Source organism: Malurus melanocephalus, unplaced genomic scaffold, assembly GCF_030028575.1.
Source record: "Malurus melanocephalus ecotype Western Australia unplaced genomic scaffold, MMel_1.1 scaffold_21, whole genome shotgun sequence".
NCBI classification, from domain to species: domain Eukaryota; kingdom Metazoa; phylum Chordata; class Aves; order Passeriformes; family Maluridae; genus Malurus; species Malurus melanocephalus.
In genome coordinates, this window is record NW_026623253.1 from 3,259,325 (window position 1) to 3,278,893 (window position 19,569).

A 19,569-nucleotide genomic window follows, 5' to 3' on the forward strand; every position below is an offset into this window, starting at 1 on the left:
CCAGTGTTTTAGTTATTGTTTATGCAATATCAAGACCTTTCCTGCTTCTCACTCTGCCACACCAGCAAGGAATCTGGGGGTGCAGAAGCAGCTTGTGGAAGAAGGAAGTTGGGGATGTGTGGGAYGGTAGATGGCATTTGTCTTTCCAACTTTCCATCTCACAGCATTCGAGGTGGGAAGGAAAGTGAAGAACAAAGACACTGATTCCATCCAAGGAGGGGAGGCCAGGTGGAAGTAGGGATACTTCCCTATTAATTCCAGCACCAATGAAAGATATCAGAGCAAGAGTAAGACTGGAACACTGAAAAGAGAGTGCTTGTATGAAAGAGAGAAAGAGAGAGATAATAATTCTTGGATATGCAATAAATAATGCTTCACACCACTTGTCAAAAAATATTTTAATTTTAACAAAAGCCCAGCATCATCAGTCCAACACACCAGAAGTTATAGGGTGAGATGTAATGCATTCAGGTGTCCTCACAGAAAGGATTGAGTCCATGTCAGAGACTCATTTGAGTTTTCACAACTGTCATACCTTATATAAAAATAKTTTTCAATTTCATATTAAATATCAGTGTTATCTATTCAACATAAATTACTTCTATATAGTAAGTTTTTTTTGATCCTAAACTAATTTTAAAATAGTAGAACAGTACTAAGTACCYTTCCTCCCCTTGTGGAGAAGGAAATCTTAATAAGTTACATAAAAAATACTGTCACAAATTATCCCAGTATTTGAGAAAAGGAGTGATATAACAACAAAATTAKTAGAYAGAGATTCTACATGAGAAATCCCACTGTTCTACATATCAATCTCCCCTAAGGAGTCTAAATTCTTTACTCTAGGTCAACTAGGTAGTATTATTTGTAGTATTATTTGTTCTCTGTAAAATCAACTTATTTCTTCATAAACACTTTTYAGTATTTGTGAACTTAGCACACAGATTGGAGAGGATGCAATAAGATGGTTTTTGTGGTTGTGTGCAACTTAARCACAGAACTAATGCACACCTTCCATTAATTTTAATTCCCTACAAATCATGAATCATTTGTGTCATACTGTATTGCTTATTTTTAATTTCTGGGTTACTAATTCAAAATTGCTCTGTAAGGCTTCCAAMCCCCCAAATCTGCTCAGTTCTACTGCTGCAGGTAATAAAAGCTGATAAATTGCCATTTGAKCAGACTAACAAAGCTGAGGATTTCAGAATCCCAATCAGGAARCATTTACCCTTCACAACATGCTGACTGCATTGACRAGCCACTACTCTTCTTACACTCAAGTCAAACACTTCAGGTAGCACTAACCTGCTTCTATTACAGAGTCAGGGCACATAGTCAGCTGAGGAATCACCAAGAACTTATCCTGAGGTACAGCTACAGTTGGCATGAACACAACTGCATTCTACAGCACATTCAATATAAGCAGTAAAACAGGAAAATGGCTCAAACAAGTGCATTTATCAGTGTGCAAAGAAAATTCTTAACAGGAATTTAGGAGCTCAGCACGTCATTTGCCACTCTAATGTAAGCAATGYTTTCCATTCCACTGAGCCCTCCTGTAGGACTTTTGTCATAAAATTCTAAACTTAACTGGTATTAAAAATAATATTGGAAAGTGCTCAGAAACATATTWTTTAACTAAGGCACTGAAAGTTTTAGGACTGGACTAATCCTTTAAATTCCAGTAACCACAACATTTATGAATGCACACTGTCAGACACCTTTCCAAATTCACATCCAATGAATAAAATTTACTGCTTATGCACAAAGGTTTTTCAGTGTGACAAGATTCAATTTAGTGAGAAGTTAAATCAGCTTCATAAGGGTAATACATGCTCATTACAATGCAAGGTGCTTGATTTATTGTATTATTAATTCAACTCTACAGTACATAGAAAAAATAAATCTTTCATGAAACAGCAAAAGTCATTCATTTCCACGTCAGCATCACCAAGGATCTTCTTCCACCTACAAGGAGTAAGAATAAGAGTGAAATGAATGCATAATTCATGTTGACTGTACTAAAATATATTTGAAAATTTTAAAGACTTAGTTTTGTATAGGCAATAGAACACAATTTCTCTATACTTCAATTTCCTAATGACAGATTCAACAGCAATCCCATTAATACAGCTTCATAAATGCTGAATAGTCTCACTACTTTAAATTATCAGACTAAAACATCATCTGTCCTGCAAAACAGAGGACAGTGAACTGTACCCACTCTACAGGAGTCACTCCTTCCTCTTAACAATAAGAAGTTTTACAGGCTTGAAATGCAATGAGTTAGGCATGAAAAATGTCAGTACTTACTAAGGCTTGACACTGTAATACTCTTCTGGTGTCACAATCTTCAATCCACCGAAGTAGTCCAGGACCCAAATATTGGTGATGTTGAATTTGGCAAAGAACCAATTATGATCCTTAGGCCAACTTTCCATTTCAGGGTGGCGACTGAACAATGCTTTTTTTGCTAAGCCTGCTTCTGAATCATTCACCTARACAAAAAACACAGTAAGACAGTCATGCAGAGATAAACTTTAGCTAAAAAAGACTGCTGACTGCAGTGTGCTTTTCTTAGATCAGCCATGTCTTGCCCCAAGGGACTCATTACTGTGGCTGAGTCTGCTCATCTTCAGTGTGGTGTGCAGCTGTGTRACACAGACAACAAKTCCAAGGTAGTGGATTTTAACATTAAATAAAAAGGGTGCTTTTAGAGTTMGTATGAGCAAGAAAGTACTTCATCAACATAAGAATACATCTTTCAACAAATCACAAAACAGAGAAGTATGGTGAATTATTATAATGTGATGTCTTAGGTGTAATTTTACCTCCTCTGCACCTGCTTATTCAAACTGACAGAAACAGATCCACTGTGCTCAGACATTTGCAAACACACACTCCCCCAAAGAGAATGGTGTAACAGAATCTACAGAGAAGGGAAGCTGAGAAAAGTGACAACACTTAATACAYCACAATGTGAAGGTGTTTAAAGGGTTAAATCAAYAWTTTAGAGCTCTAGGTATGGTGTTATATAGAGAAAAGCTACCTAAATAAATCCAATACCATTATTGATGARAAACAACTAAAAGATTGCTGAGTACAATCTACAAATACCAGAGCTGTGAAAACACCAAATAAGAATTTAGACTATCATGTAAGAGACRGTAGTGATGACTAGTTCTCATCCTCAATCRTTATCCTCAATAATGGGATTAGGATCTTCAATGAAGAACACATGCAGTTCTCAGTTCCTCCTACRAGACACCAAAGTACTGGTGCACAAAAGAACACTGCCCTGGCAGCAACGCCACCAGATCATACAATGCACACTTTTTGTCTATAATACCTGGAATTTTGTAGCTCAGGTTAGTATTTACTTCGACAGAGTTTCAGAAGCACACATGTGACACTGCACGAGCCAAAGAATTTAACTGAACAAGAGAGATGTGAATGAAGTATAAAGGTTTTTCCAAAATAATGGCCTTATACTTYTTAGTTTCAGAACACATCTACAGGAATGAGGGAGATCTCCTGTACCACTGTCCCTGCCAAGTTCCTTGCTGAAAGCATGTCAACAAAGTTTCTGAAAAAAATCAAGTGGTGACTTCATTTTCTTCACACAAACTACAAGCTGACCTTTGGGTAATACAGCACAGAACATCTCTGCATTTGCTTTTGCACAGAATTTCTCACCTTTCTCTCCTTGCTCCTCTAAACAATTCTATTTGATGCACACAACCTCATCCAGTGTCAGCTTTCAGCTGCTTACCTTCACAATGCTCCCAACGAAGATTATGTGGGCACAGAGGGGATTCTGGGGGTCATATCCGTGCTTCTTGCAGTAAGGAGTCTGTGCCAAAGACACAGTCAAGGAGGCATTTGAGTTGACCTGAAATGCAAGAAGATAAGACATTTATACACSTAYRTGAGAGAAATGTCACACCCACTTTCATTTTCGGTGTTTTATTCAGTTCTTGGTACTTCATTCAGTTCAGTAGTACTGGCAAAAAGAACAGATCTGTCATCACCTTTTCCTGACTACATCTGAAAGCCTACTTGGACGAGCTCTGAATCTGAAATAAAGCCCAGTTCAGAAGTGYGGGGAAGCCTGTTAGTGTAAAATGCAGACATCACAGAACACACTCYTTAAAACTCTGAATTCAGTATAGCCCAGAAATAGCCCAGCTATTTCACATGCAAATGATGATATATTACAATTCACAGACACAAGGGACAGTACAGAAGACAAGGAAATACAATGAACTCCATCAAGTTAATTCTGAGAGAAGGACAAAATGTTGTTCAGAAGGCAACCAAATGGGCTTCGAAACCGTTGATAAAATCACTTAAAAACAAACAACTCCTCTCTTCAAAACAGCCTGCTGGTTCCCCCAAAACGGTCAGCTCTTTGGAAATTTAAAGTGAGCTTTAGAAGTCAGCTTTAAAAAAAAATCCTGAGTATTTAAGTGAAACACCTAACTTGAAGGATTAAAGAAYCTGTATCTGATTGTTTTTCTAAAAACTAATTTGTTGTCCATGGCTTGAAAAACATTGGTGCAAAACAGAAGTGCAGAAGGTCAAGTACTAAGGGTCATTATCTCCCAGTAACAGAAGTTCCCCTTCTTTGAGAAATTTCATTAGAAGGGCTCATGTCCAAGAGAAGCCCTCCRAAGTCACTTAAACACCGGTGACCTCATGAAACAGRAGCAGMCACTTGWGAGATAGGAAGTTGCTTAACTCTGAGGCAGCTGACTCATGATTATTCGGCACCTTCTCCCTTGCACGTGATTATCACATGTTAGGTGTTTCTGTCCTGTAGCAGCAAATAAGGACCTGTTGAGAAGCCTTCTGAAGGAAATACTCAGTAGCAGTTTATACTGTAGGTTTTATGTTATTCTGAAAGCAAACAGCTGCACCTGGGGTGGAAATGGAGATATCAGGCAGGATAAATTAGGCTCTCTACAGTACTTAGGTACATAATTAAACTATCTTAAAGTAACAAACTAAAACATGACACAGAACAAACAAAAAAAATAGAAAACAGAGCCTGAAAAATCACCGTTATTTCTTTCTACTAATGTGTTTATTCTACTAATATTGTAACAATTACTAAAAGAAAAAAAATCTAGTAAAGGAGGAATACAACTACTATTTCCTTAACTTTCTAGTGAACTCTTGGCCACAGGCAAGCAAAACATCTGGTACAAGGCCAATCACACACTCAGAATCTCAGCATGCCAATGCCGCCTTTCCTTGTATACTTCCCTTTACGGTAAGCTCCAATAATTGAATTACTATTCCTTCAGCAACATGTGCAGGAATTGTCTTTSCTTTAGTCCCACAGTGACAATTTTCAGTCCTTTTTTTGTGACATCCTCTGTTTAAATATTCTGTGGCACCTCATTTCTTTGCTCAATGGTTCTGGAAGCTCCAAACGCTTTCTTTGTCTGGTGCTGCTCTGCTATTTCTCAGTGGGAACTTCTCATGAGGTCTATTGAATGCCACCACAGACAGCTAGGGCTGTATTCTAGGGCTAATAATTGTCCCCAGRGTTGACAAACGAGGCTTTATCCATGGAATAGCCATAAACTAAAATACACSAAGTTTCAGCTGAACATGGGCAAGAATTTTCTACTGAGGGGGGCAGAGCACTGGAAGAGCTGCCCAGGGAGGTCGTGGAGTTTCCCTCCCTGGAGGCATTCAAACACCAAMTGGACATGTCCCTGTGTCACCAGGTGACCCTGCTCTGGCAGAGGGGTTGGGCTGGATGATGGCCAGAGGGCCCTTCACGCCCCAACAAGTGGCCCTGTGAACCAGCGCTGTCACGCTGCCTTGCAGTCACCACTTGCTGGTGAGATGAAAAAGSGCAGACAACCAACCGAAGAGACGCTGCGTGAGTAACCTGGGTGCGTCTCTAAGTGTCCTTTGTGGGGTCACTGTTCACACCCGTGGTGCTGGYGCAGGGACAGCGCCTTCCCCCGCCCCACCGCTCCCGCTCACCTCCAGGTCCTGCACGGAGATCTCCATGTCGGTCAGGTACAGGTAGGGGACGCCGCTGCCGCCACGGGGCCCGGGCGGGCCGTCGCTGAGGGARAAGATGTTGGCGAAGGGGCGGCCGCGCAGCCCCTCCTGCACCGACAGCGTGGCCAGCGCGCCCCAGTCGCAGCTGTGCAGCACGAAGCGCGCCATGCGCGCCGCCTCCTCAGGCGGCGGGATAGCCGCGACGGCCGCCAGCAGCAGAGCCGATGCGGCGCACAGGAGCAGCAGCCGCGCCATCGCTCCCCGGCCAGCTGAAGACACGGACATCGCTCCCGGCACAGCTGCGGCCACTGATACGCAGTACGCACTGATATGCAGGGCACACTGATATGCAAACACCGCCCGCCACCGACCGCCGGGCCTCCCCGCACAGCCCCCGCACCGCGCCGGGAGGGGCGGGGTCCCGCCGCGCCTGGCCAATGGGAGCAGTGCTGCCCGCCCCGAAGAGCCAATGAGRGGCAAGCTCGGGAGTGATCAGCCGGCCCGCCCGCTCCCAGCCAATGGGCTCGCGAGGTCCGCACTCCTCATCCAATGAGAGCTGCTGGGGGCGGGCCAATGCGCGCAGCCGGTGTAAACAACACCGCGAGCGCGGCCCCGGGAGGGGGCGGAGTCACCGGCAGCCTGGCAGCCAATGGGAGCTCTGCTCTGAGTCACCCAAAATCAGCGAGTCCAACGTGTGACCCTGACCATGGCACCGAGTGACACAGCCAGCCTGTCTTAAAACCTCCCGCGTCTCCCTGGGCAGCCCATTCCAATGTCAAATCATCCCTTCTGGAAGAAATTCCTCATGATGTCCATACCGAAAATCCCCTGGCGCCGCTTGAGGCCGTGTCCTCTCACCTGTGACTTGTTCCCTCAGAGAAAAGGCTCCCACCTGGTTACACCCTCCTTTCAGGTGGTTGTGGAGAGTGATAAGGTCCCCCTGAGCTTCCTCCAGGCTAAGTACACTCCCAGCTCCCTCAGCCGCTCCTCCAGACCCTTGCCCGTTGCCCTTCTCTGAACATGCTCCAGCACCTCAGTGTCTTTCCGAAAGTGAGTGGCACAAAATTGAATACAGGATTCGAGATGTGGCCTCACCAGAGGGACAGTTCCCGCCCTGATTGTGCYCCTGCTGGCCACACTAGTKCTGCTCCAGGCCAGGATGCCATTATTGGTCTTGTCAAACCCCACCGCGCCGGCCTCGGCCCACAGAATTCCCTGACGATCCCCTTTCCTTGACCACGAGCGGCTCCCCCGGTCCATCAAGGGAAGAGGGGAAGGTGGTGCCCTCGGCCTGTGGGGGGAGCTGGCGGGACGCGGCTCCCGGCGATGTCCCGGCCATGTCCCGGCCGTGTCCCTATGATGTCCCCGCAATATCCCGGCGGCTCCCGCCCGTGCGGGCGGTCCGGGGCGGCTGGGCCTAAGCTGATCCCACCCTCCGGCACCCCCCGGCTCGGAGCCGGCCCGTTCTGCGCGGTCTGGGGCACCCGGGATGAGTTACAGCCGACCCCTGGCATCGCCCCTGCTTTGTCTGCCTGGGGAAATCTATCTCATCCTGGAAGTGTCCAAACACCGCATGATATGGCACTCGAGGACATGATTTAATGGTAAGCATGGGATGCTGGGTTAACCGGTGGACTCGGTGATCTTAAGTCTTTCCCAGCCATAACAATTCTGTGATTTTGATCCAAAGGGTGATAGTGATCGGCGCCACTATCCCCGCCTGTTGCTAAATCACTCTCTAAGGCTGGTTCTGTGTTACCACAGGTATTTGGGGCCCAGCCTTCCCTTGGGAAAACCTTGTCCTTTAATCACAGCAGCAGGGACAATCTGTTTTGGACCACAGAGTCCATAGGATGATTTGCCATTAGGCGAGCTGCGGTGTTCTCTCTTGCACACTGCAGGATGTATGTCAGAGCTGTCACCTTGAAAAGACTTGATTTTGTCAGTTGAACACCATTTCACCTTCCACTGAAGGGTCATCAAAGCATTGCTGACCCAAATAAACATTATTCTATCAATCACTTTGTGCTCAACAACTTTATAAAGATTTGTATAAAGAGGTGCTTTTAACTGGCGTAATACTAAGATTTGATTAACTTGTCCTAAAAGATGGTGGATTACCGTATTKCCACCTGGATCCAAGTAAAGGGATGCTCTAAACCCTTGACATGCAGCCACCTGGCTCTGGTGGGTGGCTGAACTTGTTTGTGCTACAGGACAAGTGATACTTCAGGGCAGAGTGCTGAGGAGACAGCCAGAGGGAGGAAATGAGTAAGTTATGAGAGAAGAGACTGCATCTGTAACAACCTGTGCCATGGGGTAAAAAAAAAGGATAGAAAGGAAAGAAGACAGTCAAAGTAAACCTCGTGGAGAGGGTGGAAGATAATCCCTCGCTCCCCCTGCCACTGGGGGGACCATACAGCAGGATCTCAGGTGGCAAGACAAAACACCCACCCAAACACAGTCTGTCAAGTTTTCCTCGCCTCCCCCTGCCCCTCCAGCCTTCTGGCACATCTGCAGCCATCCCTCTCCGCTGCCACCAGGGGCTGCTGCTGCTTCCCAGCTCCAGTGGCCTGAAGGATTTGAGCTGATGAGTCTGGTGGGAATTCAGTGCTCAGCAGGATTTGTGGAAGCAAATAGCATTGTCTCTCCACTACATAGAACAGGAGCTATTAGGCTAAGTCGTCTGTGCAGTGCGCAATGGTGTGTAGACTGTCTTGCACATTGCACTGAATGAAGGGGGCTAGTTTTGGCCCCCTATTTMTGGGATGGGTAGTGTGGAGTGAACCTCTAGGGTCAGGGTCTTTAAGTCTTTCAACTTGCACTGAAATGATGAGTTATCTGAAGTAAATCTCCTGGCTCTCTCACTTCCTCAGTCAGCTCTCAGAGAAAGGAGAAGGATTCTCTCTGTTGTGCTGCAATGTCTTGGGGCTCTCAGCATCCTTGCGTAACAGGGTCAAGAAAATACTGCTAGGGTCTAGTTCTCCTTTCCAACTCATATGCTTCATTGCATTTCAAAAAATTCAGTCAGAAAGTGAGCAAGGTTTCCATCCTGGCTGGCATACTGTTGTGGTTTGTCTGCCCTTTTCAGAGGTTTTCCCTGAGCCAGCTCTCTCTGTAGACAGCCTGGTTGTTGGATGGGCTGGGCACGGTTTCTCTTCAGACACAGCCAAGCTGTGCACTGGTCCAGGGCTTCCTGTCTAGGTCATGCAGTCTGTCCGTGAACAGAAACCTTTCTGTGTCCAGATAACACTTGGGGGCTGTGCAGTCTCGCTGCGTGCAGTGCTTGATTTCCGAGCCAGGCTGGCTCTCTGCATCCAAATAGCAGCCAGGCTGTCACTTGCCAGGGTTTAAAGATTAAAGTCACTTGCCAGGGTGATTAAAGTCACTTGCCGCTGCCTGTGACAGAAGAGACTGACCTGTGAGTAAGCTCTGGCAAAAGCTGAAGTCCTCAGTGCTTTGAAGTGCCAATGCTTGCTGCCACATGAGACCCACCAWGCAAATTGTTTCTAAAAATGTTAGTTACATAGTCTGCTGAGGAGATATCAGCCCTGCTGAGCAACGCAGCCCTGCTGCTRCTAAGAAATGACACACAACTCAGACCTTTGCTGAGCACAGCAAGGTGGTGTGTGTTTGTGTGTAAGACATTTATCTGTTCTCACCCTCAAACTTCCTGAATTACCTTGGCTGGGAATTCAGCTTGTGACTCTTTCCTCAGTGTATTTTTAGAAGATAGGTAAAATTACTGTAGCGCTGGCATGGTGTTCAGCCAAAAGTCCTTTTGCTTTTTTAACAGCCACCACAYAGCTGGCTTGCAGTGGCAAGGCAAACATCCTCTGTGCATAACCTGTTTGGGACCAGAAATGTTGTTCCATTTTCAGTCAGAAAATCTTGTTCAGTCAGAGCTTGGGCTGCGTGCTGAGGAAGCTGCTGGCAAGGGCCGCTGCTTGTGATGCTGCTTTCTAGGACTTTGAGAGATGGGCAGTAGGACTGGGCCTGAGAACAGTGTGATCAAAACCAGCACATGTATCCAGAATTGTGTCAATATCCATGTTCTGACTGGTGTTGTTGGTTTATGTTTAGCCTGGTGTACTGAAACTAGTAATTATAGAGGAATTGTTCAGTCTGGAAGCAAGCTGTCAGTAGCTCATGCTGATAATACTTGTCCCACCACTTTAGGAGTACAATGGGATGCAGCCATGCCTCTTAATACCCCAGCTCAGTTTGTTCTCTGAAGTCAAGCAGATCAGCAGTGAAAGAAGAGGTCTCCAAAAATATTCAGGTGCTGCAAGAGATGACAGCAGTTACCATATACACCAGTCCCTGGTGGGACCAGGGTGATCCACCTCAGTGTGGTCTCATTACTACGAGCATCACCGGTGAAATGYTCCTTGTACCACACAGCATTTTCCTAGCTTTACTCTGCTTGGGTACAGGCTTTTGTCCTGAGCCTGGCAATTAAGAAGCCTTAATTAAGAAGCCTGGTTAGTCTGAACCATGATATTAGCRCTCAGGTGCCAGCTGACAGTTGGGAGCGCGTGAAATGATTCAGTTGTTCAGTTAGTCTCTACCACCTACTTTTTTACATGGCCACCATGAAAACCAAGCAATCTCACATTTCAGCTCAGCCTAGTGAGAGCCACTTTATGGCCATGTCCTTTCATTTAATTCCATTTCATTTAATTTGGTAACAGGACTTTCCCATTGCCATCAATTCCCAGGGGTGCAGAGAGTCTGGCACACCGGTCCATGTGTCTGTGTGGGTGCTGGCACGTGTGTATGTGTGTGAGTRTGTTTGTGCTCTCAGACGTGCTTTGCTGCAGCTGCAGGACCCGAGCAAAAAAATGTCAATGGTACAAAGCGTTCCAGCTGAGTTCATTTCCTGCTGATAAGTCCCTGAAGAGGACGGTGAGGCTCAGCGTCCGCAGGGCTGGTTTAATGCTGAGGGGCACAGGCAGACACCTCAGAGCACACTGAGCAGAATGGTGGGCTCAGAAAGCAAATTTCCCATACAAAAGTGCTGCTCACATTTGCTTCCTGTTGGGCTGCCGGTGTCAGACCTGATGTATAAAGCCAACCCAAAACAGGATGCTGGCTTTTAGAGCTGATTGATCTCTGAAAAGCAAATGTTGTTTTTTCAGTGGTAATCTTATTCCCACCCCCCTTTTTTGTTTCAGTTGAGAACTGAGTTGCTGGAGTGGGAACAGGAAGGATTGAGACCTCATTTTTAGGGAGTCAAAAAGCCCAACAYAGTGACAGCTGCTGGTTAGTGGTGTGAATTCTGGGAAATGATGTGGGTAAGAGCAGCCAAAGCCAGGCAGAGAGATGGATGGAACAACCCCAGATACTGGCACTGACAGGTGAGCTCTACTGAAACCCTCAACAAAGGTCTCAACAAAGCACAGAATTCCAATCTCTTTTGCAGGARCCCACAGCTCTCTCCACCCTTTGCTCACCCACCACCCTGACAAGCATACCTTCCCAGATTTGGCAGTAGGCAGACACACCCAAATGAGATAACTGCATGGACACAAATGCCAGAGACAATATTTCAGATGCCCTCCAATGGTCTTTTAACTAAAACTGCTTTTGGAATAAAAAATAGTCATGTCCCTGCATCTCCTTTCTGTTGYTTACTGTTCATGCCCTGCAGAGGCTCTGTTGTCCATCCTTCATAGCCAAAATGCAAGGGGCCAGCAAATATTACCCACCCACAGTGTTTCTGAGCATGACAGAACTTCTTACAACACCTGTTCTGCAGGAATACCAGGATGAAGGAGTTCCTTGCACCTCTCCCCCACGTGATGCCTGTATCAGGACTGCCAGTCATTTCTGAAGCGAACTTGCTGTTTTGGCCTCACAAGTCTTGAAAAGAATCAGACAGGAAGCTGTGAAATCCAGGGGGCCACAATTGCAGCATTTTCTCAGTCAAATGAAATTTTCCCCCAGAGCCTGTTTTAATGGCATTAATGATGCCTATACTTTTTTCCTCCAGTGCAGAACAGATGTGGARTATTTTTTTGGATATAAGAACAAGTTAGTCTCATAGACACTGCCACATCCCAGAAGGTCAATAAACAGATATACAAAGGGATGCAGAGAGTCATTCTCAAAGATATCTCAAATACTTGCAAGTACACATCATGTGAAACTCTAATTTTATCAATATAACTTCCCTCAACAAGGTTTGTTGCAAAGTTCTTGCAGTTAAAGTATGTGGGTTGTTTGTTCAGATTTTCTAGTGGTTTTCAGTCCAGAAAAAAAGAAAGAGGAGAACAAATCCACACCTCATGTCTTTCTTTCTGCCTGGAGAAAAACACACACCATGTTTCTATGTATTCGCCCCTTGCTCATCCAGAAAGGAAGATTTAGCATTGAAAAGTGTCCAAAGTACTGACAAAATGACAAAAGTACACTGAGTAGTGCGTACCATGCCCAGAGCAATGGCATTTGGAAATCCGGCTGGTAGGAAAGATTTGCTTTGTGGCAAGATACTTGGAGGCAGAAATAAACGGAGTGAAGAATTGTGGTGGGGCAGCTGCAATTGCTTTTGCTTTATTAGTATGGGTGAGGTGATAGTGCCTCTGCCTGGCAGTTTCCTTTTTTGAACACCTAAGAAAACTGTTTCCTCTGCGCAGTAGAACCCCTGAAAACAGAAAGAAAATTCTGAAACGAAGCCTGAGCAGCAGGAAACGGTCATGGGAAGTGTGACTCTGATGGTGTGTTACATGGCATATATCTTGAAAACACTGGACATGGAACTTGACCTACATCCAGTGAAATCCCTGAGCGTGAAATCCTCCTGCCCCAACAGCAGGCAAAGCATGGGTAGTGGAAGAATCCTGGTGTCCCTGACTCACCCTACTTCTCAGTTCAGTTTCTATACCCTCTCCTAATGTACCATTGTCAGGACTTGAGCAAACCAATAGGATTTCCAAACAAGTAGTAATTTCATTTTCATATTTCTTTTAGAATTTATTTTCTTATATCTACAGTTGCAGTATCTTCTGGTTGCTTACAGCRGAGGGGCTTCATCTAATCTAGTGTTTCAACAACACAAGATTTATTAGTCCTCTTGCCCAATCTCCAGATTGCAGCAACTCAGCCTATCATTCTTTTGGCTAAGGACAGAGTAACTATTGTACATTGAATCTGGGAGATAATAGGATCATGATTTAAATCTGCCAGTTCCACAGCAGCAGGAYAGCAACAGTTAACTACAGTGGAAGAACAACTATCAGTGACACTGAGCTGGGATATCACGATGCTCACATTTAAATCCATGCCGGAGTGTTTTCAGCCACAGCCAGCACGGAGTTGTGAAACGCTGCAAAGGAGAAGTATGCAACCCTTCTAGAAAATAGCTTTAACTCTCTTCTGCCCCCAAGGTATCGTGCCAAAATGACGATATGACATTGTGTCACTTTGCAGCTGCACACAAGGCAAGGAAGCCAGCAGAAGACAAAGGGAGTGTTTCCAAATTCCTCTGCACCACCCTGCTCTCGAGAGGTGGGGAGTGAAATTCTTGAGAAGGAGCATATGCAAACAGTTGCTAAAAGAGATGTCCGGTTTACAACGCTGTATTCAGAATGGAAAGGGAAACTGCAGCAAAACATTCCCGGGGCTTGTTTTTCCCCGTCTGAATTTTTCTACCACCACGGAAGTTTATCACTTTCAGTGTACAAGTCTGTCCATCCCTGCAAAGGGAGAGAACAACCTGCACCTTCTGACCCATGGTGTGAGACACAAATTCAGGGTGGAAAGAGTCCCTCCCATCTGGACGGTGACAACCTTGCCCGGGGACCCTCTACTAGTATCCACAATTAAGCCCTATTTTCTCACTAGGSGATCACCCGGTGTATTGTCCCTCCTGGGAGTCCCAGGCATGCACCAGGACAACGCCTTAAATTCTGTTCAACCCCAATCATCACCCTCGCTCTTCTCCTATTCTGCCCCTCCAAAGACAGTTCATTGCTGAGTGAAATTACTGAAAAGAAGGAAGAGAAAGGAAAGCTGCAGTTAGAGGGAAAGGGATTCTCCTCACAAATAAGTAAGAACGAGACCCTACAGACTGGGAGAGGGAAGTGTGGACAGGGGAGAAATCGAAGCAACAGGTATCAGAGCTGGAAATGCAAGCAGTGGAGAGAAATAGAGAAAAAAACGGAAGGGTGGGAGGGGAATAAAGATAAGGTGATAGAAAATAGGAAGGGGGAGAGAGAAAAGAGAAGAGGAAATGCACATCTGGTGTGTCCCCAAGTTTGGGCGTGGGGGCAGTGTTTGTTGCATGTTGTCTCACGAGCCCAGCACTCGGGGAAGGACAGTATCTGTTTAGATTTGTTCTAAATTTAAACCCTGATTGCCTTGCCTCCCCCTCTTCTCCCCTCCCTCCCTCCCTTCCTCTCACCCACCCGCCCTTCTTCCTTGTTCGTAGTGCAGGGCCACTCGCTGGGCTCTGTCAGTTCAAACTGAGCAGGAGCCGGGATATTCCACCCCCTCCACGGCGGCACGGCTGAGGTGCTCCTGCTCTGGCTCGGCTGAGGTTTTCCCACAGATAAGAGGAAAAGGGGTGGGGAAGAAAGATTGCCCCGCGGACACCTTTCTCTTGCAGGACATGGAGGTAAAGAAAACTTTTGTATTTCCACTAACTTGTGACTGGCTCTGCGGTCTGTTTTAGCTCCACCTTGCAAAGCAATTTCTCCCTGAAGGCAGCTTCAAAATATGTCTTTGCTGGGGTTCAGATAAAGGTCTCTTTCCCTCCACCCCAACCCCTGTCGTCTACCTCAGATTCTTTTGCAGGTTTTAGTCCAGATTTGGAAAATTTGGGGGATGGTTTGGGAATAAATTACCTCTGAAACGTGGTAATTCCCCGTGAAAGGGGAACGAGGAAGAGGTGCGTTTACTTATTAGTCTCCGAGTTGTAATTAGAGATTTAGATTTTAAAAGGTATCATTCCCAAAGGAGGTTTTAAGGAATCATTAAAAATGGGTACATAAGAGAACAAACCTTCCAGGACTGACAGGCTCTTTGGGGTTGGCTCCTTCCTGACCCGTGTAGCAGCACTGTGATTCGGATCCTCAGCTGTGTGTAGACCCTTTTCCACGTGGATTGGGAGATCTCACTTTCGTTATCAATAGAGTATTTTGGGTCAGAGAAGGGACCTGACAACCTGTTCTTGACCAAGGAGAAGCACATTCCTAGGGAGTTTCCTGCCTCTTTTTCTCCGTGCTCTGTACCCTGTGCTTAAAAAGAGTTGGATTTCGTGTCACAGGGTGGACACASAGCAGGTGGACAGGACTCTGGCTTCCTTGGTGTTTCTGTCCAAGCCTTCTCCTGTCTTAACATTCTCTTGGGAAAGGCAGTTCACCTCCCTTTGCCTCCTGCCCCATTCATTCGGGAATGGTGGTGCTTGTTTCGGTCATGTCAGGATGGATTCACTAGCTTTTCAAACAGTTTCTTAAAGTGGAAAGGGGAAAAAAGTTTAGGAGGGGCACAGGAAATAGAAAGGTGATTACAACATTGGCAAAACCTCAAATTATGAAAGAGGACATTTGGTATTTCCCTCTGCTAAACAGAGACCTTACTAAACACTTTATATTATCTTCCCAGATAAGCCTTTTTCTGCGTGGATGCAGCCCTGGCACCACGGGACACGCAGCAGAGCCAGGGAATAGTGTGCTTGAAGCGCCACTTCAGTTTTGCTTTGAAGGTTTCCAGTGCATAACTCAGCTGGGCAGTTGTGATAACACCCAGGTGCTAACATCACCATCCTCCTTATCTGTGCTGACCTGTCCCACAGGCAAAGGTTAAAGATTTGGCCTGTTCAGGCGTGTTTGTTACAAAAATGTCCTCAACCAAATTATCTAAATAGATTTTGGGGTGGAGAAGGATCAAGCAGTGGTGAAACCAACTCAGATTACATGACATGACAAATGTGCGGCTTTGTAAGGGTTTTCACGTTTGACAGAGCCTGGTTCAGTCACTGTTAACACCTGCTTTACTCTTTTTCACTGTAGTATCCTGTGGTATTTCAGAGGGGAGGGGGAATTGAGCTCCTAGTTTGTAATAACTTAGGGCTGAAGCACGCATTTTGGTACACTGAGGATATTCTCCCKCACCCTCTCTCCTCTCCACACACAGAGGACTGCACCCCTTGAGTATTTTCTGTTGTCTGTGTTAGAGTAGAAAGGAACACACTTGCCATTTCCTTTTGGGAGATGCATACAGAAGGTCTGATTACCAGGAAGCTTCTCTGAAGTGTCTGACCTAAGAGTTCTCTGCTCTTGATTCGGTCCCTTTACTTCTATTTCTCACCTTTTTCCTGTTTTACCTGGGTTTGTTTTTGTTTGTTTGTTTGTTTGTTTGTTTGTTTTTGTCTGTCATCTGTAGACTGCTGTATCTATTCTTATTTTTAAAACATCTCAATTTCCAAGGTATTTTATGAGTAGTGCACTTGGTGCTGCCCCAAGCCTCCAAAAAGGTGTTTGATGTCCCAAAGGTAAGAAGATATTAGACCAAAAGAGAGCCAAGAGCAARAACTTGAGTTCCCACCAGCTGATTCTCTCCTCTGTTTGTTCCTGRGGCCTTTTCATAGGCAGAACACAGCGGCTCACCACAGCCTTTTGCTTTCAGACCAGATCTAATGATGGAGTGGGCAAAGGCCTGTCATTTCCCTGCTTGCTTCATCAGTGGCAGGCAGAGCTGCTCTGTGCTTTCCTGCTGGCATAACTGGCAAGCTCTTTGCTCTAATGGGACACATGAGGATTACCAGCATTAGGAGGAAAAGGGCAGAAGGCTGAYCTAGCCAGCTGATTTCCATCACTGTCTCTGGCAGGAAGACCTTGATTTTGAAAAACTCACAGAAGGAAGATAGTGGGATCTGTTTCTTAGAGTGGTTTGAATGTGGGTTTGCTGCTCATTAGGGACAAGTAACTCTGGTCTTAGTCATTCTGCTGCCAGGAATGTGCTACATTGAAAGCAGCAACTGAAACCATTCRAGATCCTGAAGAGGGGGAAAAAGGCAGCAAAACCCAGTCCTTGCAGATCGTGCAATTTTGTGGGTCTGTTGATCTTCAGTGTTWTGTTTTGTTGTTTGGTTTTGGTTTTTTGCAAAGACCCATCTTCTTTATCCAAAATAGATTTGACAATCAGTTTCCTTTCCGGTGTTGTGGCAGATGAAAGGAACTTGAAATCATGAAGCTTAGACTGTTAATGTGAGGAGTTTGTATCAAAAATGTTTCAAACTGCACTGATGTAAGCTAAGCTGCTTGTGAAAAAGCAGCCACTAAACATGCTTTGCCCTCGTGATATAAAAAGGATCAGAAAATTTTCTGTTGGTTTGCTAGTTTACATCTTCAGATTTGGTCCAAGCTAATTCCCATGGCTTGTAGGTTCCCAAACCTTGCTGCAGATGTTCTGAGTTAAGGCATCTGCCGAAAGTGCTTGTGGCTTTCTGCAGCCCGTATTCCACAGCAGTCATGGCATTCCTCTTCCCAGCCTCTCTGTAGGGGCTTGGGAGCATGGAGACACTTGAAATTTCCTTGCACAGCAAAGGGAAGAAATCCAAGACTGAGCATCCCTTSAGTGGCTCCCTATGGTGTGATGGGTACCCTAAGCTGCAAAGGTTTTGGGAAGGTTCTCCTCTTCTTTGTGCCTACCAACAGAAATAATTTAATTCTGTCACACCTCCATTGCCACACCTCTTTTCTGCAACTACTCTTGCTAGATCTTCATTTTTCCTGTTGATACACTGACTCAGCACGGGGAAAGCTTTCCCAGTGCTGAGGGCAGTTCTCTGCTCATATCGCCTTTCTGGGCAACCTCCTGGGCATGGCTCCAGCCCCAGGGCTGTGCTGTTCCTACACCACAGTGTCATCACCTTGGACATCTGGGAGTGATGGAGTCATTGCTTTTTTTTCAGCAAAGCCTCCCGTCCTGTGTCAGGTGGGGATATCACAAAATGGCGAAACTACAGGGCAGCCTGCTTTCAGAACAGGCATTTACCCTGTCCATTGGAGAACTGCACTGAGGAAATGTGGCCTGTCACCCAAGGGGACTGAAYTGGAAGGGATGGAAGAATGGGTACTGCAGATGAGTGGGCTGAAATCTGTGACCATCCTGGTCCTCAGAACAGCAGGACAGGAAGTGAGCTGGGCTGAGAGAGGTCTCTGCCCACCCTTGCAGCTGTGGAGCTGAGATTAAGAACAGGTATTATGCTGTGGTTAACTCTGCCAGGAAGCAGTATCCCTTTCTCAGGAAGCTCTGATGATTGGCTTTCATTCTAAAAGTTAAAACGTTCCTTTTCCGCTCTTTTTCTTTTTGCTTAACCGAGCAGTTTAACCTCAAATACACTTGTTTTCAGTGTTTCCTCCCAAATTCATCAAATAGACACACTCACGCAGAGTGTCTGTGTAAAGGGAAGAAGAGTATTTAAATATGCTGGGAGAGGTACCATATGACCGCGTTTTACTCCTCAGGTCTGGGCAGATTTARGACCTGCTTGACAGTAAATAGCATGTCTGCAGCAAAGAGTCCTGGAAAGGATCAGGTTTGCCAGACTTCCACATCCCAGTAACTGGAGACCTCCCTCTTGAAGGACAGAAAACAGCAAACCCAAACCCCATGGGCTGTGCTGCAGGCCTTTCTTCTGCCTAGCAGAGACCTCAGAGTAAATGGAATTAAGGCTTTTCCTGTGTCAATTCTTCTGAACCTCTCCTCAGTGTCTAGTTTGGTTGTCTGAGTGTCCCAAGCCACGGTGATGGCATTTTGGAAACGCCCTATAGCCCTCTAGCCTCTGCTCCGCAGTCTAATTGGCATTATGCTTTGCAGTTGAGCAGCATATTATGCATGCCTTCTCATACATTCCCAGGAGGTACTTATCAGAAGAACTGGGAAAAACATCAGCACCGCTTTATCAGTAGGTGCTGCTTGGAAACTTGCTGGCTTTTGTCATGGAAATGGACCAGCCCACCCAAACTGGGATTGGTTTTCCATTCTGTTTCCACTTGGGTCTGTTAACAGAGGTGTTTTAGAGAAGTTGATGGTCCTTTGCCTGAAACACCAACTGTACAGCCTGAATTTGGGATCTGAGATGGCAGCTGAAGACAGCAGCAAGGAAACCTGTTTGGAGGACCTTGTCTTGGTGCCTTGCAGTGCCTTTAGCAGTTTGAAAACAAGCAGGCATGAGTCTGGTCGAGGGACAGCAGAGCTGTTGTGTAAGGAGAAGTTATTATACATTCACTGCAGAGTTGCTTCACACCTGGTTGTTGACAGAGGCACTGGGCACTTCATTCTTACAGTCTCACCTAGGCATGGTTTTAAGCCACATTACATCCAGGTCACAATGTATCCAGCAGTGCAGAAATGCCAGAAATGCTTTTACATCAAATCTGAGTTGCATCTTYAGATCCTATCACCAGTATTTGGGTCCTGGTAATGTCCTGGCAAGGATGAGTCTTATCTGCCCCATTAGTGCCAAATGAAGATTTCRCTTGTCAGAAAGACAAAAAAGAACGGGTCCAAATTCTTGTCAGATACAAGCACATC

At 45.7% G+C, this 19,569-nt stretch overlaps 2 protein-coding genes across 5 annotated transcripts in view; one reads left to right on the top strand and one right to left on the bottom strand.

Moving 5' to 3' along the window:
• Positions 1-383: 383 nt before the first annotated feature.
• On the bottom strand, positions 384-6,443 carry CREG1 (cellular repressor of E1A stimulated genes 1). 2 transcript variants are annotated; one of them, XM_057389966.1, is made up of 4 exons: positions 6,007-6,442; positions 3,776-3,895; positions 2,317-2,501; positions 384-1,971 (listed from the first exon to the last, which is right to left on the bottom strand). In XM_057389966.1, coding segments are annotated over exons 1-4 (612 nt in total). In that variant the 5' UTR covers positions 6,313-6,442; the 3' UTR covers positions 384-1,970. The 2 variants fall into 2 exon arrangements, with proteins under 2 accessions (XP_057245949.1, XP_057245950.1); XM_057389967.1 differs by lacking the exon at positions 384-1,971 and having other exon boundaries at positions 2,316-2,501; positions 6,007-6,443.
• A 973-nt stretch (positions 6,444-7,416) lies between these two features.
• RCSD1 (RCSD domain containing 1) overlaps positions 7,417-19,569 on the top strand; it is a 37,421-nt gene continuing 25,268 nt past the window's right edge. For 2 of the 3 annotated variants that reach the window (XM_057389968.1, XM_057389970.1), the window contains exon 1: positions 14,337-14,644. In XM_057389968.1, the coding sequence (XP_057245951.1) occupies positions 14,639-14,644 (6 nt within the window). In that variant the 5' untranslated portion in view covers positions 14,337-14,638. Of the gene's footprint in view, positions 7,632-14,336; positions 14,645-19,569 lie in introns of those variants that run through there. The other variant, XM_057389969.1, reaches the window with a different exon arrangement.